General features: G+C 37.6%; 1 protein-coding gene across 3 annotated transcripts in view; it reads right to left on the reverse strand.

Annotated features, from left to right (window-relative positions):
- Window positions 1-984: 984 nt before the first annotated feature.
- Window positions 985-20358, reverse strand: part of ttc39a (tetratricopeptide repeat domain 39A) — a 57293-nt gene continuing 37919 nt past the window's right edge. For all 3 annotated transcript variants that reach the window (XM_015356773.2, XM_015356772.2, XM_006635037.3), the window contains 14 exons: window positions 19032-19099; window positions 18283-18347; window positions 16722-16821; window positions 15685-15750; window positions 15011-15119; window positions 14673-14740; window positions 14487-14546; window positions 13724-13885; window positions 13112-13203; window positions 12567-12687; window positions 12090-12201; window positions 10565-10679; window positions 10311-10427; window positions 985-7543 (listed from right to left, as the gene is read on the reverse strand). In XM_015356773.2, coding sequence (XP_015212259.1) covers window positions 7426-7543; window positions 10311-10427; window positions 10565-10679; window positions 12090-12201; window positions 12567-12687; window positions 13112-13203; window positions 13724-13885; window positions 14487-14546; window positions 14673-14740; window positions 15011-15119; window positions 15685-15750; window positions 16722-16821; window positions 18283-18347; window positions 19032-19099 — 1373 coding nt within the window. In that variant the 3' untranslated portion in view covers window positions 985-7425. The remainder of the gene's footprint in view (window positions 7544-10310; window positions 10428-10564; window positions 10680-12089; window positions 12202-12566; window positions 12688-13111; window positions 13204-13723; window positions 13886-14486; window positions 14547-14672; window positions 14741-15010; window positions 15120-15684; window positions 15751-16721; window positions 16822-18282; window positions 18348-19031; window positions 19100-20358) is intronic.

Genomic DNA, 20358 nt, shown 5'->3' on the forward strand with positions numbered 1-20358 from the left:
GCCAAAGCTACAATGGAGAAGTACAGTAAGTACTCATAAAGTGAATGTCTTGAGTGATCCAGTCAAAAGTTCTGACCAGAATCCTACTGAGAAATTGTGGAAAGAGTTGAAAACTGTTGTTCATAAACAATCCTTCAAGCAACTTGCAAAAGCTTGAGCAAATCTGCCAAGAAGAATGGACAAAAGGTGTAGCAAGCTGGTGTACGAAGTCGGCACAGACTTACCCAAAAATACACACAGCTATAATTGTTGCCAGAGGTACTTCTATTCAATATTGAGTTCACGGATCTGAATACTTATACGATCATATATTTTATTTTTTTCTCTTTAATGATTTATCCTGATATTGACTGTAAGTCTTTCAGTTTGAGCATTCAGGTTTTGAAATAAACATGAATTTAAAAAATGTGTATATGCATCCCTTTAGAATTTGTGAAAATGGGACACCATCGCAAGAGTCATTGCATACTTTTGAAAGGTACTCTAAATAATGTAAAACGTTGCTTGTGTCTTAACATTTTGTGAAATTTGTAAAATGCAGAAATTGTTATGTGCTTGTTAGGAGAGAGTATGTTAATTACTATATAGGAGTTGTGAGATTATATATTTTAATGATTTGTGAGTAATAATTTTGATATTACTTGGACATTGTTTCTCAATCTTGCTTTTCATTTTTAATTCTATTTAGATGTTTACATAAGATCTAGATGTTTCTATCAGTCTATAAGCCATAGAGACAAAATATACCGTATTCAATTTGAAATGCATAATTACTGCGGCCCTGTAGTTCTCTCATTCTGGAAGACAAAGTTTGGGTGTCACAGAGGATGTCATCAGTTACACCTGTCTGTGGGATCTCTGAGTCTTTTGAGAGTCATGTCAAAACCATCAAATTACGATTTATTTTTATCATCTGTGTGAAGTCTCTAACATCATAACTTCAATAAGACATTCATGCCAGTTAATAAATAGACAAACAAGGGAAAACACTAAGATATTTATTTTATTAATTACCCTTCATTACAAAATCAAATTTATTTACAGGAATGTAAAACTGCCCAGTAGCCATACCCCAAGGTGCAAAGTGTTTTAAACTCACAGTGCCTTCAGAATGATTTTCTATGGATTAACTCTTTACCCTGTATTTTTGCTATTAAGAGATTATTCCCATTTTTGAATAATACAACAAAGAAAGTTTAGGTGCATTAGAAACTATAACCAGTGTTTATGGCCAATTATTTGACACCAAACAGTGACTATTTCCGTTTTTCCAATGTTGTGGTCAAAGTAATGTAATATTTTAGCCTTCAGAAATCCCCCTATTTGCATACACAATGCTAATGCCAGTAAAATCAATCACAGAATGGTATAGATACAGTATGTCTCTACTGTCCATGTTTCATAGACAAACGTAAATCCAAGGAGAACATCTTTTATGACAATGAAAGATATGTGACTGTCATACAGGTGCTCGCATGGAAAAGAACTGTGGATTATTTTGAGAGCTCTCTGATGTACACCAATTTAGCTAAAATGCTAATTTTTTAATTCTGCAAGCTTGGTGTGGATTACAGAAAATGCAGTGAAAGTGAAAAGCAATGTACAATGTACAAGCAATGTGACATGGAAATCTTCTGAAATACCACACATGACTATGACATCAGAACCTGGACAATCCTTTAACGGTCGGCTGAACCGTGTGGAGGCAGTCTAGGAACAAAATGGGTTTTCAGAAACAGAGTCCCTTGATGCTAGTCCTTAAGGGCCAGCACATTCAGACAGCTCTAATGTAACCTCTTTCAGGCTTAGGAAGCAGAATTAGTAAGAAGAATGAAATTGGCTCAGTTACGAGAACAGTTAAGTATATTAAATAGTGAAGATTTAAGATGGAATGAAAATTAAAGGCTCTTTAAGATCCAGAGAATCCTTTGTTCTTGTGTCATATTATTGATGTCCCCAACAGAATATTTGGTTTCCCATTAGCAAGATACCCAAAGACACTATATAAATAAGACAGATACATATAAATTGATAAACACTAAAATGTAATATTACAATTTAGTGGCTTCTATGGACTTTTCCTTGATCTTTGAGGAAGAGCTTTTTCATACCAAATAACACACTTTCATTTGTAAGTCTTGTATTCTGTCATACATTGTGGAGTGACACTTATTTCTGAAAATCACAGATTTCTTGCTCTCACTCCCTTAATCTGTCATATTCCACTAGGAAATAAAACATTACATGAGAAAGGTCAAGGAAATCGTGAACTATCATGATCTACTTATTGATGCCAGACAGTGGTCAAAAATCAATCCCAAAAGCTGAAGGTTTCATTTTCTGAAAACACAGTATTTAGAACAATAGACAATAAATAAAACAGGAGTTAAAATATGTTGTAAATAACACTGATAGGAATAACTTTTGTTTATGAAAGGATAATTTTCAGAAATAAGTGAACATCAAACCCACATTCTACTTTAGGGATGAATCTGAATGAGTCTTAGTATCAGGGCACAATTTCTGATACTGTGAGACGAAGACAAAGACAATATGAAACAAAGACTGGTTAAATGGTCATTTAATTATTGAATGATAGACTCTGCTGTACCGCTGAACACCTTCAAAGCCTTGACAACTCTCTGGACAGTTCGAAAATCACTGTACAATCAATCAATTGATCTTTGTGGAGGAAAAAAACCTTGAAGAACTTCTAAGTCTTTGTTCTAACATTTTCTGGCACCATCTGCAACCCATGTTGATTCTAAAGCACTTCTGGAGTCTTTTCTAGAACTTTCAGATAATGGGAACAGAGATTGCTATAGGATATAGACCTCAAGCAATGATAGAGCAAAGGACTTCAAAAAGTCCATCCTTCTCTTTTGTTGGGGCCTTGGTACTCTGCCACCTTCCTTTGTCTGTCCATTGTGCTCTATGAAGTTATGAGAGAACTTGAAAGTGAACTCTTCCAGGAGATGTGCTACTCAAGAAGACAATGGTCAGATGAAGATAGCAGTTTTTAAGCTAATGAGCAAAGATGAGAGCTACTTCCTTCATGTCACCTGTAATCTTTAAAGCAATTTATCTGTGCTGTATGTGTCATTTGTCAGTCATCAGATGTCAGAAACAGACATGAGACACTTCTTATGTGTAACACCATGAGCAATTGAAAGGCAGAAGGGAAAGGCACATACAAAGCAAGAATAGTAACAATAGGATGATAAGGCACATGTAATACAATCCAATTTTGATTTAAGTTTAATTAAATACCCTAATACTCTACTACTGCATATTACTAACAATAACATGAAGATTAATGATCAAAATGTGTAAGTGTTTCATGTAATTTGTAGTTTTCACCTGCATTTACACTACATTATTTTCATAGTGTCCTACCAATCTGCTATCCTGAATTCCGTTACACCTTCGAATGTAGCCTTACACTGACACCCAATGGTGAAAAAGGTTGGCAAGAATAGCTTTTATCCTATGCAGAGAAACTGAAAAATATTTCAAATAGTTATGAATATGAATAAATGTTTAGGATTTCATAGTTTTCTATTGCTTTTCTATCAGAGGGAAATCACATCCTTGTATGATATGGTAATGCAGAAAAGGTAAGATAGGCACTGTAGATATTATTTTAGAAACAATAAATTATAGCAAACACAAAACAAATGCAGCCAAATTCAGAATATGTGGTAATCCTGTACACAATAATTATAGATTGTGAAACTTGAGGGTATCACCTTTATTAGTAAAGGCTGCCTGTGTTTGTACTAGTTTTGACCCATCCTCCTATGAGTGCATAAAACATGAATGGGTTAATTAATAATATCCAGTGTTAATGCACAACAACGTTAAGGCAGAACATGGGAAGTACCCAAGGTAAGATGTCAGAGTGCAGAAATTTAACTTTAGCCCTCATTTCATTAAGAAAAAGGGTGTATTTGCGTACAACACTGAAGCATTAAAAATATTTTACATTTGTTTAATTTGATTTTTTTAATGATTTTAAATTGTATTGGTGGTGTACTAGGAAGTTGCTAACAGCACTATTTACAGTGAACACAGTGAAAATACTCACACTCCATTTTCTCTTGAAGCTGACTCTATGCTTTTTGCAGGTCACTGATGGCTTATTTTAGAGGAGAGCAGACTACACCCAAGCCAGACAAAGCTTGGTGAATTTATGTGCAAACCTATTACAAATCACAGTAAGACCACAGGCCAAAACTAGGAAATCAGTAGGAAGCAAACATCACATTCCTATATTTTATGATAAAGAGATAAAAATAGGCCATGTTACACAAAATTTCTGAAAACCTTCAATACTTCATTTACTGTCTACAGATGTTTATGATCTCCAAACTATGTTTGCTATTTTTTGTTTCGTTACTTTCACAAATACTTTCCCATTCACAAAATGGAAATGAATTAATTTTACAAAACAACCTAGTTTATATATTTAAAGACAAAGGAAATATGTTCCTTTGTGCCAGCTGGATTAGGCAGAACTGTTAACACCAATTTTCTAAACCAATTTCAAGACTGAATAACCAACCAAAAATGTATCAGTGGGGGAAAGCGCCTGTTACCAATATAGTTAACAAAACTGCATATGCAACAATGAATCACACAAATTGTAAACTAAATATGCCAAGAAGACAAATTGATAATAATATATGTGTTGTCCATTAGATTCTGAAGGATGGGGGCTTGATGCATTTCTCTTAAATCTCTTAAATTTGGCCAGGACGCTGGGGTTACAATGGTAACATACACTAATTTGATAAAGGCAATGGGTACATAGATATACAGTATCTCCCTCATTGACAAAGTCTGTGCAAAAATTTCTTTTCCGCTTCTTATTAGAAACTAAACTAAAACACACAGCATTTGCATTGCTCCCTCTCCCTCTCGTGTTCTTTTGCAAGTGCAGAAGATTTTGGGACCTTTCTTTCAGTCTTAGGAACATAATCATGAAGTCTAAACAGAAGTAAATATGATTTTATGGTATCCTGCTCTCATTTTGTGGGTAGGCTACTTATTTCCATGAATCAATTATGCATTAGGGAACTAACATGCTTGCTATATACTATATAAGGAGGATTCTGTCGTTCCCTAAATTAAAACAAACACCAATTAACAGAACAAGTGAAAGGTTTATAACATACTGAAAAGAGAAGAAAGGAAACACAACGTTTCGGCTGTGGAGCCTTCTTTGAGTGTGAGCCGAAATGTTGTGTTTCCTTTGTGTTTCTTTGTGTTGTTTCTTTTCAGCATGGAATAAACCTTTTACTTGTTCCTTTGCAGCCTACGCATGCTGACACAGCTATAGTACCTACTGTACTTGAACTACTTCAGCCAATTAACAGATACTTTTTGTGAAACCTCTTACAGGACATTGTATATAACTTATGTTTGTATATATGCTATGTACACACACACAAGTAAATTACTTATATTCTGGATTGAACGTTTGCTTTTTCTCAAAGCTCATCCATGTAAATTAGAATAAACTGACTAGAATAAGTTCAATCATTCTAGCAGGATGCCTACACTAGGTTAGATTGTCTGTTCTAACAACAGATGTGAGCTCTATGCATTATACCTCATATTCGTGTACTGTCAATTGTACTGCATATTAAAAAATGAGGTTCATTCATCATGTTTGTATAAATCCTAAATAAAGTTATTCATGTACCATGAAACATACTGTATTAAAAAATATTAAGTTAGGAACATTTTGCTCCTTAGTAACATCTTGTTATGTAGCATTTGTTACAGTATGTTAACATTTGTGATAACACAAGTGGCATTTATTAATCCTGCCAAGTTACAGCAGTAGGTTTTCATTTGGAGCCCTTTCAATCTGTTCTGTTAGTGGACCTCCTTATAGCCAAAACAGTAATTGTTATATCGACCCCCCCCCCCCCCAACAATTAATTACATAATTAGGGAGACGATTATAGCAAATGTCTAAACAGTGATGTATCGTAACGACTGCAAGTGCTGTAGCCCTGCCTTTATGTTATTATTTTTTTACTGGCCATAAAAGACTAATATCACAAGAACTGAAGTGTTCCTTCACACATAAAACAGGATTAGAAAGACCTGTTATAAACCATGAAGCAAGGCATTGAAGAGCAGGGATATCCACGTCTGGTCCTGGAGAGTTACAGTCTAGCATGCATTGCTGGTAACTATTTAACTGTCAATTGCAAAAGAAAGGTAGTAATTGAACTACGTGAAATTTAAAGAGATTATTTTAGCATTTAAAACAAAACCTGAACGCAATACATTGTTCAAGGATTAAAGGTCTTGACTAAGTGACTTGCTTATTTGATCAATAACGTACAAGTGTTTCCTTTCCTTAAGAACAAGAGAGTTAGGGTGACGGTTAACTCTTTCTGGATTTGGAGGTCACTAGAACCAGGAGTGGACATCCCCGATCTATTGATTCTTACCGCACCTCGAGTTTAGGCATATTAATAGATTTTTAAAACCTGTCTTGAGATTTTAGATTTCCCCTCAAATACACTGACAAAATATAAACTAAGAAGGACACTATTTTATCAAAACATAATACATTGTGAAACATCTTTAGGACATTATACATTGGGGAATAAATAAGAAATGAGAACCACGATAACACTAACAAATGTGTTTTCACAATGCTTTTGTAGCTCTTTCACCATCGATCAGTGCTAGTATTAACCATTTCCAAAGGCCCAGGAGCTCTGTGAAACCTCCCAAATCATCCAGTGGGACTCAATGACCAGTTGCCTGGGAAGAGATGATTGATATACCTTTACAGTCTTCATAACAATTATAAATTGTAATTAGTCTGAGGCTTGCTGGGACCTGGGTATTAAAATTTGGACATTTCTCAGTTTTGGTCACTGAAATAAGACAAATAATTTAGAACAGGAAGGTGACTGAAAACTACAGTAGGTTGTGAGGTCGAGTCATCAGAAGAACAAAGGTTTGGTGCTTCACCGCTGAAACAGCAGTGGGAAAGGAAATAATCACAACTTGCACTGTACTTTTCAAAAGGCTTACACTGGTACTAGTGTTACTTTTGAGAGGGTTCTGACCTAGCTTTAAAATATGACTACTAAGCTATAAAAGCAAATAACACAAGAGCCATGTTTTAATTTGGCATGGGATTGCTCGTAGTGTGATATTTTCAGAGGTTGTGCAGTGTTTTTTCTGCCGTTAACTCTGCAGAGTTGAAGCAAACCAATGGGAATTAACCCAGACAGGCCTTCAGCAGGAGTACTCTCAGAACTGGTGATGATGGATCCTAGGCCTTCCTGGTCTAAAAGGTGCTGTTTTCGTTCCTGCTCCTTTGATGACACCCAAATGCTCCGGACTCTATCCTTAGGGCAGGCAGACCCCGGCCCTACTTCATTCCTGTAGCTATGGAGTGCAAGGCACAGAATGGACTCCGTTTTCCACTGTCAACCTCGCCTTCTGTAGTGCAGCCTGGATTCGGAAATGCGTCCTGGACTCCATTGAGTAATTCTTGTAATTCTGCCTGCAACACATACAAAAAAGGGAAATTCCCTGAACACAGGTCCCATTCAATATTATGTGAATTAGACAGGTGAATAGGCCACTAAGAAAAACAAGGGCCACATTTGAATGCATAGATGGGGGCATAAATAACAAGTTAGAACCCTATGTTCATTCTTTTGAACTGCCAGAAGACAGTTTTTCAATACAATGATATTTGCTGTGTAATGTACACATTCTCTGTGTGACTCTTTGGACAACAAAGTTTTCAAAATCATGTGCTATTAATAAGAGTAAGATTGTTATTCTTAGTGGCACAGACTGCAGACTGTAAAAAAACACGCATTTCCCTCTAGTACTGTGTTCCACTTGAGCTTAAACAGAAAATTCAGCGTCTTGCGTAGGTATACCCCCTTTCCAATGACATTCCTTTTTGTTGGTTTACAAGTATGGTATATGCACATATAATGCAAATATGTTTAATTAAAACTGGAAAGCTAAAATTCAACTATTATGGGTGAAAAAAACTATTTTTATAGTATATATAGTATATATCTAAGAAAAATTAAAAAGTTTAATGTCAAGTGGGCTGCAAGAACTCACCTTCCTGAGGTAATTCTTCATGGAAGCCCTTTAGCATCAATAACAGCTGTCATTCTTTTTCGGTCTCTACCAACTTTGTTAATCTGAATGGTGTAATTTTTACCCGTTCTTTACTGATGAACAGTAATTTCAAAACCTCACCATAGATTTTCTATTGAATTCAAGTCTGGACTCAGGCACTCAAGGACTTTAAACATCATCTCGTTAAATCTATCTTTGGCCTTATTGGCATGGCTGAGGTCATTGTCCAGCTGAAAGGTTACTTTTTGTGTCAGTTTTAGAAGACTGAGGGAGGTTTTCCACCAAACACTGTTTTTTTTCCAATTTACCAGTCACGGCTGATGAGAAGTAACCTGGTAACATAATTTGATCACCACCATGCTTGACACTAAGGATGGTGGGAGATGTGCTGTGTTTGCATTAACATTAAACAGCTTCAATTTTGACTCTCATGACACCAACGTTTGAGTCTCTTTTTCACCACATGTTTGTGGCAAAAAAAAGGGCATGGAGTGGTGGCACTGTGGCTAAGAATCTGCACCTATGACTGGAAGGTTGCTGGTTCAAATCCTGTGGCTGGCAGAAGAATCCTACTCTGTTGGGCCCCTGAGCAAGGCCATTAACCCTAACTGCTCCAGGGGTGCCATATAAATGGCTGACCCTGTGCTCTGACCCCAGGCTTCTCTCTCCCTGCCTGTGTGTCTCATAGAGAGCAAGCTAGGGTATGTGAAAAGACAAATTCCTAATGCAAGAAATTGTATATGGCTAATAAAACGATCTGTTCTGAATTTTTTAAATGGTCAACAATACTGTGGTTCAGCATTGTGGAGTAGTCAGAATATTGTTGACACATGTACATTTTCTCCCATCTTAGCCACTGAACTCTCTATCTCTTTCAAAGTCAGTGTTAGCCTAATGGTAGCATTACTAACCAGTTTCTTCCTTGGCCTACCGTTCAGGTCATAGGGACCACATGATCCAGACAGTGTCTGAGTAATACACATCTGACTTCTTAATGATCAACTTTCCTATTTATGGTACTGATGTACCTTTCTACAAGTTTATCCCTGAGTTGAAACTTCATGGTTGAAACTTTTCCTGAAATTCACTATATGAGTACAGAGATATGTATATTTATCCTGAAATTAGCTGACCCACTATTACACACAGCCAAAAGCCATACTAAAAAACATTGTGTGACATACAGTATCTAATCAGATTTGTACACCTGAATCTTGGTTTGCCATAGCAAAGGGGCTGAATACTTATGCAAATATGTAAAGAAAATATGTCTAAAATCTTTTGTGGGTTGCACAATACAATTTTCATGTTCATCAGGGCTATTTTTTACAGGTCAAGTCTCACCTTCCTTCAGGCGTGTGGTAACTGATTTTTGAAAATTGTGAGCAATTCAAACTGCAATCACGTCAGGGGAACACCTAAGTGATTTTATTATTTTTATTATTTATGATGTATTTTATTTTGTGTTGAATTATTTAAAGAGTAGTGTATGGTAAAGAAATGTACAGTTTTAATAAACTCATTAAAAGGCAATTCTGACTTCTTAACTTTATTGTGTATTTTAAGTGTACATTATATTTGTGGTTTATTCTACCTGTACAGTTGTATTTGTTTTCATTCATCCTTATTTCTTTCCTCTCAAACTTTGTAAACAGGGTAGTTTATTTTTCTCTCCACCTCATCGGCTGCTAGCTGCTGCTACATTTTCTCTCTCTTTCTCTCTACCCTCTCTGTGATCAGCACACACAGCTGTTAACCATTAAAGGACAATACATCCTGGTGAGCTTTCAATTCTACTCTACTCCCTTCCTTGCTGACAGACACAGCTAGGGCAAATAAGGACGGATCACTGCAATGTTGTGAATGGTGCTTTTCTATATGGATACACACAATGGCTAAGAAAAGGTTGCTTCTGACTTATGTAAGATTCAGGTCATGTAAAGATTTGAGAAAACAAACTCTTATTTAACCTCTGGAGTTTTAATTTTTCATTTTTGCTGAGAAATAACATTTTTCTCCCATAAAAATGTTTAGTATGCCCATTCAGGTATTGTCCTATGAATCTGTAGGGTGAACAAACTCCATTCCCATAGTTAATTTCTGCAATTCATCAGAAGTCTTTCATACAGGATGGGATATACTCATTATCATATACTCTGACTTACTTTGCTGTTTCCAGGAGTTTGATCCCCTCTTCCTTCCTCCCCAGCTCCATGCACAAAAGCCCGTGTTCCAGCAGGGCATTTGGCACTAAATAGTGGTCATATCTGATTTGTGTTTCACTGCAAGGAGATGAAATTACAAGGTTTAAAGTGTTAATATATTACGGGTTGAAACTGACACTGACAAAATTTAAAGAGTCAACTTACAAAAGAAGTACTTGAATCAGCACAAAGGAAGTGCAATCAGAAATACATACTTGCAGAGGACAAGGGTAAAGTAATGTTCTGCTTCCTCATGGTACCCAAGGTGCTTCAGACACAGGCCTTTCAGAAGGCTCATCAGACACTGGTCATCTATTGTGTAATCTGATGCTACAAGGACAAGATTGAGACTCAAGTTCAGCCAAGGCAGATCCACCCTGAAAAAAACACTTTGCACTATTCATATTCCTGGCTGCGCCTTGTGAAGTCATCTGGAACATTCCTCAGCTTATCACACACCACTGCATCAAGACATCAGGATGGCCACAAATGAGAGGAGGCTTTTCAGCCCATTGTGTTAATTTGGTTCTATTTGTCTGTGGTTTCATAGACAATACTGGTAAGGGAAGGGACTGCTTAGAGTCAATTAAAGATAAGACCTACAGCACAGTACATGTCTGTGGGACCATATCATTGTGCTGTTCTCTTTTTCTGGTACTAAGCTTTGCCAGTAAAAGCAGTAGCTTTTCCTGTGACACCATTCACTGAGCTAAGCTCCTGGATCGCATTTTTAGTTCAGTCAACCAATAGAGCAGAGGCAGGAGAGCTTGGTTACAGAGAAAAAGTGGTTTGATTGACAACTCGCTATCCAGTACTGGGACAACTTAAGGGGAAGACAATCATCCTGTTACAGCGATGGAAGTGGCTATCTGAGGTGTCTCTGGATTTAGAAATAATGGTCAAACACGAGTCAAAATTGTCATGGTTAAACACTAGATTCAACTCCAGTGTAAACATCTTCATTTATCAGAAGTTTCAAAACAAGAAAAAAAATAGGGGGCCTGAGACAAAAAAAATATGTCAGGTTTACCTTGGATTACTTTAGAAAATATTAAGCTCTGGGTAAATAACTAAGCATTATCAAAGGTCTAGAAAAACAAAATTGTAATTCTGTTGTTTGTGAGGAAACTAATTTCCTGTATAAAGACTCCCTAGGTTCATAAAATAGTATCGCCTGGTTAGTGACTGCATTTTGTAGAATAGGAAGAGGATTTCATTCATTTGTAGCATTTGGATTTACAGAGAGAGAGATCCAACTCTAGCTTGCATACTGTTTTATTTAGAAGGCAGGTTTAGCTCTCTTGTGGGCCTGTTCAGATGTTATATAGGGTTTTTGAATACTTGACAGCAGTCTAGGTTTTTCTAGGTAGGATGTACAGTAGGCTTCTGCGACTCCTTGTTTGTAAATAGAGTAACTTGTGTGTTGTATGTTGTGTTCTGTCATTGTCATTATTAATAAACAGGTGTTTATCCCAGCTTGCCTGTAATTTATTACTCCTTCTACAAAGCTGTGACAAAAAACACAGTAGGTGCCTCTAATTATAACAACAGCTCAGGTACATTTTTGGCATATCATTACAATTTAGTGGCTATGATTATTTAATTACTAACTGATTATCCCGCTTGGTCTATTTCTGTAATTCTCTATTTTCTTAGCCCCCTATTAGTAACAATTTATCAGGAGTTTTTAAACAATGCTTCTCAGCCAAGCAGTACATTTATTATAATGCAGGGCATTACTTGAGTTAGGTTCCATCTTCTTCTGTGCTTCGTCCAGAGTCTTTAACATCCCTTCTGTCAGGTCTCGGTGCTTTCCAATCACTGTGAACCCATTCCAGATGTACATCATTTCCTGCATAGAAAGGGGAAATTTTGAGGGAGGACAGGAAGAGCTCCTACAGCAACAAATACACATAAAGACATATAAAGCCTATAGGGCCCCTTTAGATAGCCTTCAGAAAGATTGAAGTGATAATATATTGTACTTATTAGAGAAAGCTGTAAACATCACAGCATGTACTTCATGGAAAAAACCCTAAATATATATAACCTAGTCCATCCCAGGTTAGTGGTCCAGGAAGTATAATCACTGATAGCAAACTGAAACATTTTTATGTACTGTACATCTGGCACAGGGGCACTCCTGCAACAGACTCCTAGCAGAGTATGGTCTGTGGGGGTGTTGTTGAAGCCAGACTGTTTAGGTCAGGGACTGACCAAGGGAGGGGCAGGCAGAGGAGTGTGGTTCTCAGCGAGGTACCGTCTGGCTTTACGGATTGCAAATTTCTCAGTGGGTAAAGATTTCCCTGCTATTTTCTGTTTCAGTCCTGGGACCTGTCTGGAAAAGGACGAACACAAAAAAGAAATATTAATGAAAAGCCCCATTTTTAGGTTTAGATAGTATTTGTCAAAACTGATTGTTTTTTAACATTAAATAAAAAAACAATTGAGAATGAAACAGTAACGATCAGTTAACATTAGTCGAAGAAGACATCTGATTAAATACCAAAAGCACAGAAATCTTTATTTTCCTTGTGTAAATGCTGAAATTGTATATTATCATGTTTTCAGGTGAAATACCATGTGTAGCCTTCTGAACATTAGAAAAATTTGGAATTCAATAGAACAATGTTTATGTACTGTATAGTATAATGCTGTGTGTTAAACTGTAAAGTAAATTGGTGCAGGATATTTATTGAAACATGGAAATGGATTCTATTGTTAATTGTATTAATGTTTATCTGCACATCCCAAAGTCCTACCTGAAAAGCTCCACCTCACTCTCACCAAAAGGTTTGCACTCCTCTTTGCTCAGCATGCTGAGGTACGCACCCTTCATGTAAGCATATGTGGCCTGTTTAAAAAACAAACATAATGTTATAACCTTAGGACTGTTTTTCACACAGACAAAATACCGACCCCTCCAAAGCCAACCTGAAGACTATATCTAGGTGACTTGTCTCTTTCTTACTTTAATTTGGCTACATCTTGGTTCAGGACTATATACACAGAAATTAAAATGAGCACACCCTAACAAAACCAGAATATTCCAGTAGGTCTGTCTGCTGCAGGCCCCAAGAAGCCATGGTAACAACTACTGTGGTGTTGGTGCCTGCTCTATTTTCCGCTTGGTATTTTGTCACAATCGTATTACCTCCATTTGAACATTGCTCTTTTAAATAGATGTTTATTCGCACATTTTCTCAGTTAAACAATTCAGAGTGAGAAATAGAACAGCAATTGTTAAGTTCTTAAATACAGCAAAAAAGGCAGGGATTGATGAAATGGTGGAGATTAGAAAATGTGCCTTCTATGCCTGGTGCTCAGGACTCAAGGCTCAGTGCTGACCAGTGGTATGTCCTATGGATTCTCACTTTGGACCAGGCACTCTCTTTGCTCAGCAGGTCTGCATAGAAGTAGGCCATCTTCCACTGCTTCTTGTAGGTGAAGCACCACATCAGCTCCCAGTAACACATGTGGTGAAACTGCTTCCAAAGCTGCTGGGCTTCGCAGCATTCCTCAAACCGTTTTATAGCCTAAGAGGCAGAAAGACAACCACATGAGACTTACAGTAGACACACATGCCATTATAATCAACTGGCAGGATTTGCTAAAAGGACAAAGGGCTAAGGTTATTCAAGGTTCCTGGATGTGTCTGTCTCACATGGAATGAAATCTAGTGGAAGACAATTGTGTTTTCTATTCAGATGACTAATCTGTGAAACCTGTAAAGGAAATAATAGTGCTATATATATATAAAAGCACACGTTTTCCTAGTAAAGTTTCTTTTTTACACTTAACTATAAACCCGCCTTTCCTTAATATGGATTTGTCTGTTCGCAGTCGGCTTGTCTTGGTAATATTTTGTACAAAATGTGTGAAAGTGTGTCTAAAATTCTTCCAGTGACAATAATCACACATGGACTGGCAAACCCACCAGGCAGAAAGATAACAAAGTAGAAAGTTCCAAAATGCAATAATGCTGATTTAATAATTTTATCTATATAGTGTATTCTATTTTGTATTTACAATTATAAAGTGAGATACAGGTATGGACTTCTGTACATAGCACATGAATTTGCTAAGTCAAATGCAATGCAAATGCAAAACCCAGTCTGCAGTGCACTTGATACTTACAGTGTCCAAGTTTCCTTTTAACTCTTCAATTCGTCCAGCAAAAAACAGGAAGATAGCTCCCTACAACAAAGAAAGACAACACAAGGGAGCTGTTAGGATTGAATTATTAGGAAATGTGGTTTAGCAACGGTTAATATTAGTGAATTTATTTTAATAAAAAATTAATAAGTTCTGTACTTTTCTCACCTTAGGATACTGCCTGAGGTATGGTTGCAAAAGCTTTTCTGCATCCTCTACATCTCCGTCCCCTGTCCCTGTTAACACAAATACAGATGTTGGAGACAGAGTTAGATTGACGTCAAAATTTGTTAAGGGATTTTTTTTACATACATAATATTTTTAAATATATTATGTAAAAATCTCATTTGAGTGCTGGCACACTACTGTAGCCAAGGAGAAATGGTCAGTGTACTGTCCAGATTAGAACAGAGCAGGGGATAGTGTGCAGTTGAGAACAGAACAATACAGTGCACAGTGTGCACTCCAGAACAGAATAGTGTGATACAGCATACAGAGGGTCTCACCAAGAATGAAGCTCATGAAGGTGTGGTAGCAGAGCAGCAGCATAGTGCACAAAAAGGCCCTAAAGGTGTTAGTTGAGGCTCCCTCCTGGAGCTGCTGTAACCCATGCTCCTGAAAACAGAACAGAACACAACATGCAGCAGTGAGGTTCCAACCTGAAGCTCACTTCCTGAAACACTGCTTCCTCTACACCCGTCATTGCCCTTCGAACACAAACCACACACGGCCACATAGGGATAACAGATCCTTGTTATAAAATGGCTGGGTAAAATATCCATGCACTAATTGTCTAACTTTGGTTTTTAACAAATTACAGGTTCATTTAAAATAGAAAAAGGTGAGTGTATCTTGATATTGAAAAACAAGTAGTGCATTTATAAGTGCATTTAAAATGAGACCAAGATAACCACTCTGACAAGGGCTTCCCTAGGCATGTCCTGTGTCAGCTCTTACGCGAGACACTGAAACGGCATCAGGAGAGGTGCGTGCCGGGAGAACAGACTGTATTCAATTTTCACTCTAAAACTGTGAAAAATACAACAGCCGCCATGGCACTCTGTCATGTTATTTCACAAACCCACCATATTCACTTCAGTAAACGAATGTGACAGCAAAAGCAGCAGGAAAGAAAACTGGAACTATATTTATCTGTGAAATCACGCTGAAAAAAATTTACCTTGTTGCCAGAAAATCCCACAAATTCTAGCAGCCTTAGTATTCTTGTGGGTAGCATGGAGAGAGTCTAAATGGTAAGAAGGGAAAACAATGGAAAGAAGAGTGTTACACAAGAAAGATGAGAAATGAGTGGAGGCCATTCTGCTTATTGAGCCTGTTTGATTGATTGAGCCTAATCGATCTGCAGATACTATACCTCCCAGCCTTGTCTTGGAAGAAATCAGGCTATACTCCCACATTACTCTGCGTACAAAATGCCAGAATTCTCTCAGTTTAAAATGTTTTTCACTGTAATTGAATGGTACCATTTGTATTTCATTGTTGAGTTGAATAAGTCCAATGGGTGGATCTGAATTCAAGGATTCTGAATACTTGAATCAAGACACCTAATCTTCTGCATTCAAGGTTTACTTATTTTAGCCTGTCAGTGTAGGCCAAGCCCAGGGATGTATCTGGTTGCTTTACTTCTATGACAGCAAAATCTTTTTTGTTGACAATTTAATTCTAAAACAAACATTTCTGAAATACTACTGTCCTGAGCTCTGTGTTGGTGACTGTATTTTTGTTGTATTGTTGTGTTGGTCTCAACAAATTTCCCTCAGGGGACAATAAAGCTTGTATTGAATTAAGCATATCTACTATTTCAGTTTTGGCTGCTGACATGCCAACTGTTTTTTCCCAGGCTTTTATGTGAGGAAAAATGAAGTCTCCCATGAAAATCAATTGTTTTTACACACATGTTCTTAATTTCTTTTCACATTGTTGAATTAGAATTAATATCTGCATTTGGTTGTCTGGCAAAGCGGTTCATACTTTATTGATAAGAAAATAACCTTTTTAATGTTTTTGAAGTTGAAGAAATATTATTCGGCTCTTGCCAATAAAGTAATATTTTAAAATTAAATTTGAGGTTCATGACATCAATGGAAAATTACTGAAATGTAACAGTAGTAGCGGACCTTTTAGGATCTCCTCAATATAAAGTGTAAAAAGTTAAAACATAGGTATATCAAGATTAACAACGAATACTCTGCTCACCAGATTAAAGGCTCCAACCCCAAGTTTGGCACCAGCTTCAAAGTGACTGTGATTCTCCCCCTGAGTGTAGTTAGATGACTGTAAAATGGTGTGAAGTTCCCTGAAACACAGAATAGGATCAACTTACTGATCTAGGACCTTTCACACTCCTACTGATTTGGGATATTACAATATGTCAAATGATTCAAACAGCTTTAACAAATGTGTTTTTTACAAATATAATGGCACTTTTCCCCTTTAGATAAATCTAATATCTTTTACATTCCAGTAACCCAAAAAGAAGAGTAAATTGATCATTCAATCAATTTGCTCATTTGGCTGTTGCTCATTTGGTTGTACACAAGTTATTGATCCAAGTATCTAATCCAGATGTTTTTTTGAAAGACAAAGGGATCTGCATCACAAACAGACTGGATAAACACAGGTATTTGCAACAGTGCAGAATAATTATCGTAACCATCATTCATCCATCCATTTTTGAGCTGCTTCATCCAATTTGGGGTCTTGGGGAAGCCGGAGCCTATCTCAGCCAGTAATGGGAACAAGGCATCCATGACAGGGCACACACAGACACAAACACACACTCTCACGCCAGAGACAACTTTCCCAGACGCCAGTTAACTTAAGCTATGTTTTCAGACTGTGGGAGGAAATCAGAGCACCTTGATGAAAATCATGTGAACACAGGGAGAACATAGAAACTCCATTCAGATAGCACCCCAGGTCCAGAACTGAATCCAGGACCCCAGCACTGTAGCAGTACTAACCACCATGCTGCGCTCTGTAACCATCAGGATTGTTTAAAACTGAAGTGGTAATTTTATATTGTAACGCAACGGGGGATCAGGCGGGCGCCCTTGTCGCATTAGGTCGGCCCCCACCGTTGGGGGCTCGAACCCGGGACTCCCGTGTCACTCTGCAGTGACCCAGCCCCGTGAGCTAAAGAGAGATCTCCCTACAGCCCAGTAGCTGTAGTCCTGCTATCACAGGGAAGGGCGGTGATGTCACCTGCTCTGGTACGCCGGCTCTTACACAGTGCCTGTCGGCCGTAAGCGTTACACTCTCCCCCGCTTAAATTACCGTCCCCAGCGAAGGGCTATCCCATCCCACTGCTGACATCAATGTAACGCAACGGGGGCTCAGGCGGGCGCACTTGCCGCATTAGGTCGGCCCCCCACCAGCAGGGGCTTGAACCCAGGACTCCCACGTCTCTCTGCAGCGACCCAGCCTGGTGAGCCAAAGAGAGATCTCCCTACAGTCCAGTAGCTGTAGTCCTGCTATCACAGGGAAGGGCGGTGACATCACCTGCTCTGGTACGCCGGCTCTTACACAGTGCCTGTCAGCCGTAAGCGTTACAATATTTACCATAGGTTTAAAGAGAGTGATCTCCTCCCATGCCCCAATGTCTGTGCAGATAACCAGATAATGCATTGTATAAGGCACGAAAAAGAAGCGAGATTAAAAGTGTCATTCGCATTTTAGATTTTACATAATTGGCCACTAAAGCACAGTTCTTGAAAAGTACTTTAAATGTTGTGAAACAGAGAGGAGAAGCTCTTACTTATAGGTCTGGTAACTGCTCCTCACTTTGATTCCCCCTTTGATGAAACTGATCATGTTTTCATCCTGAAAGACACACAGGCCTAAGTTGGATTCGAATTCCGAGACTGATTTCCAATCAGGAACATGTACTTTTTTAAATGCATGTAGCTTTCCTGATGTGATGTAGTGCACCTGTCATTAAACAGATGCAGATTTGCAAGACAGAAGGCTTCTGAGATTCATTTAACAGGCTTCAAATTTGTTTTCCAATTGGGTTTGTCTCTGCACGTATGTGCACTGATCTTTCATTCTTGATATGGGTGTATAAAGACTAACTGTAAACAAGGATAATATGATGGAAAGACTCTGATCCTAAGAGAGACGAAAACAGCAGGAGACACTGCTGGTGAAGTTATTCATAGTCCATGTTGCATGTAAGCAAACAGGCAAGTCAATATTCTAGTTCAGTTCTAGTATTCTAATTGGTTCTGTAAGGAAAATAATCAGATAAACAATCAAGAATCATTAATTCAAGAAATCTTTTGTGCAGGAGAAAAATGAAATGAAATAAATTGACAAAAGCAAATGATTACACAATGCTTGATTTGCATGCCTGCTTATTCCACATGTTTTCCGAAATTTAACACCATTTCAATCTTATAGACAGAAAGGAAAGTAAGCTTGTGGTGGGGAATGTCTTGTCTAAAAAGAAGTGACAAAGCATAAAAAACAAAGACATCAGAGACAGAGAAAACACAGGCTGCTTACCTGGAGGAAAGTGAGTGCTGCTCTCTGCAGGAGACACTCTGCATAGCACAGCTCTGCATGGATCTCCTCTGGGACACATGGGAGAACACTATTACCTCCCCTACTCGTATTTGGCTCATTAATACAACCTTACATTCTTTATTACATTCTTCACATCATTATGCTGTTCACTAATTGGCAGCTGGTTACCATTTTCAATGCTATACTTGTAATTCTTTATACAAAACCTTTTTTGGTTTTTGCATAAATAAAATGAGCACAGTAAACTTGAATAGCCTGGTACTAAAATGAAGGTTTAAATAAAGTTTGAATCTATTTCCCCTGCCAGGTTTGCAATTTGCAGCTGCTGGGTGGACTGAAGTTTTGATTTAATCAGGGCCTACGCTTGTGCTGCCAAAGGTAACGTACAATAAATCACAGAAAAAAGCATTTGTTAACAATTACTACAATGCCAAATTTACATCTATATCAATTTAGTTCCTTACATATTTCAAAAATAAGGTTTTGTTACACTGAACATTGACTCATTGCTTTTGACTGAGGTCACATAATGTCATGCAGACACTTAAAAGCTGAAAAACAAAACAGTCAACAGCCACAGATGACATGTTTAAAAAGCGCACTTCACAGCAACACACTGAGAAGTGTGCTCTTCTGTAGCGTTTCTGTGGGTTTTTTTACAGGAATCAAATAAACAATGTATATAAAAAAGCCCTTGAGAGCTACTGATTAAACAATGTGCTCTTAATGTCTTCCCATGCACAGACAAATCCAATCACACTTTTCTGTAGAATCTTAGCATTGGACAAAAAGAGACAGAAAAAGCTCAAGGGCTGAAGGCAATGCAAGCATATCACTTTTTGCTCTGTCCTGCTGATTGACTGAGTTTTTTCCCAGGCAAAACTGGCACCGGAATTATAAACTTCCAGCTGAAGCTCTATGAAAGGACAGAATAGCTGTGGGAACAACACTTTAAAAAATGTGAGGATTTTTCCCTGGATTCTACTTGATAAATTGAGAAAGAAATACACTTTTAAATGGGGTGCAAAAGCTTTGATAGTCATATATAGCATGTATGTATGATAAGCCTTTTTTGGGAATTCAAAGCTTTCTCTTCATGGTAATCAAGGATTGTGTTGGCTGTGTGGTGTCAACTTCAGTTAATGTAAATCAAATAAAAAAAATGTCATAAATTACTTTTAATTTATTAAAAAAAGTTTTAAGAGTTTCATGAAATATTAAAAAGAGAAAACAGAGTCTCATTAAACAGGAGATTAAGAGTAGCAGGCAGGTGTATCATCGCACTTGTGTATCATCTCAATAATAA

The sequence above is a fragment of the Lepisosteus oculatus genome, chromosome 9 (assembly GCF_040954835.1).
Source record: "Lepisosteus oculatus isolate fLepOcu1 chromosome 9, fLepOcu1.hap2, whole genome shotgun sequence".
NCBI classification, from domain to species: domain Eukaryota; kingdom Metazoa; phylum Chordata; class Actinopteri; order Semionotiformes; family Lepisosteidae; genus Lepisosteus; species Lepisosteus oculatus.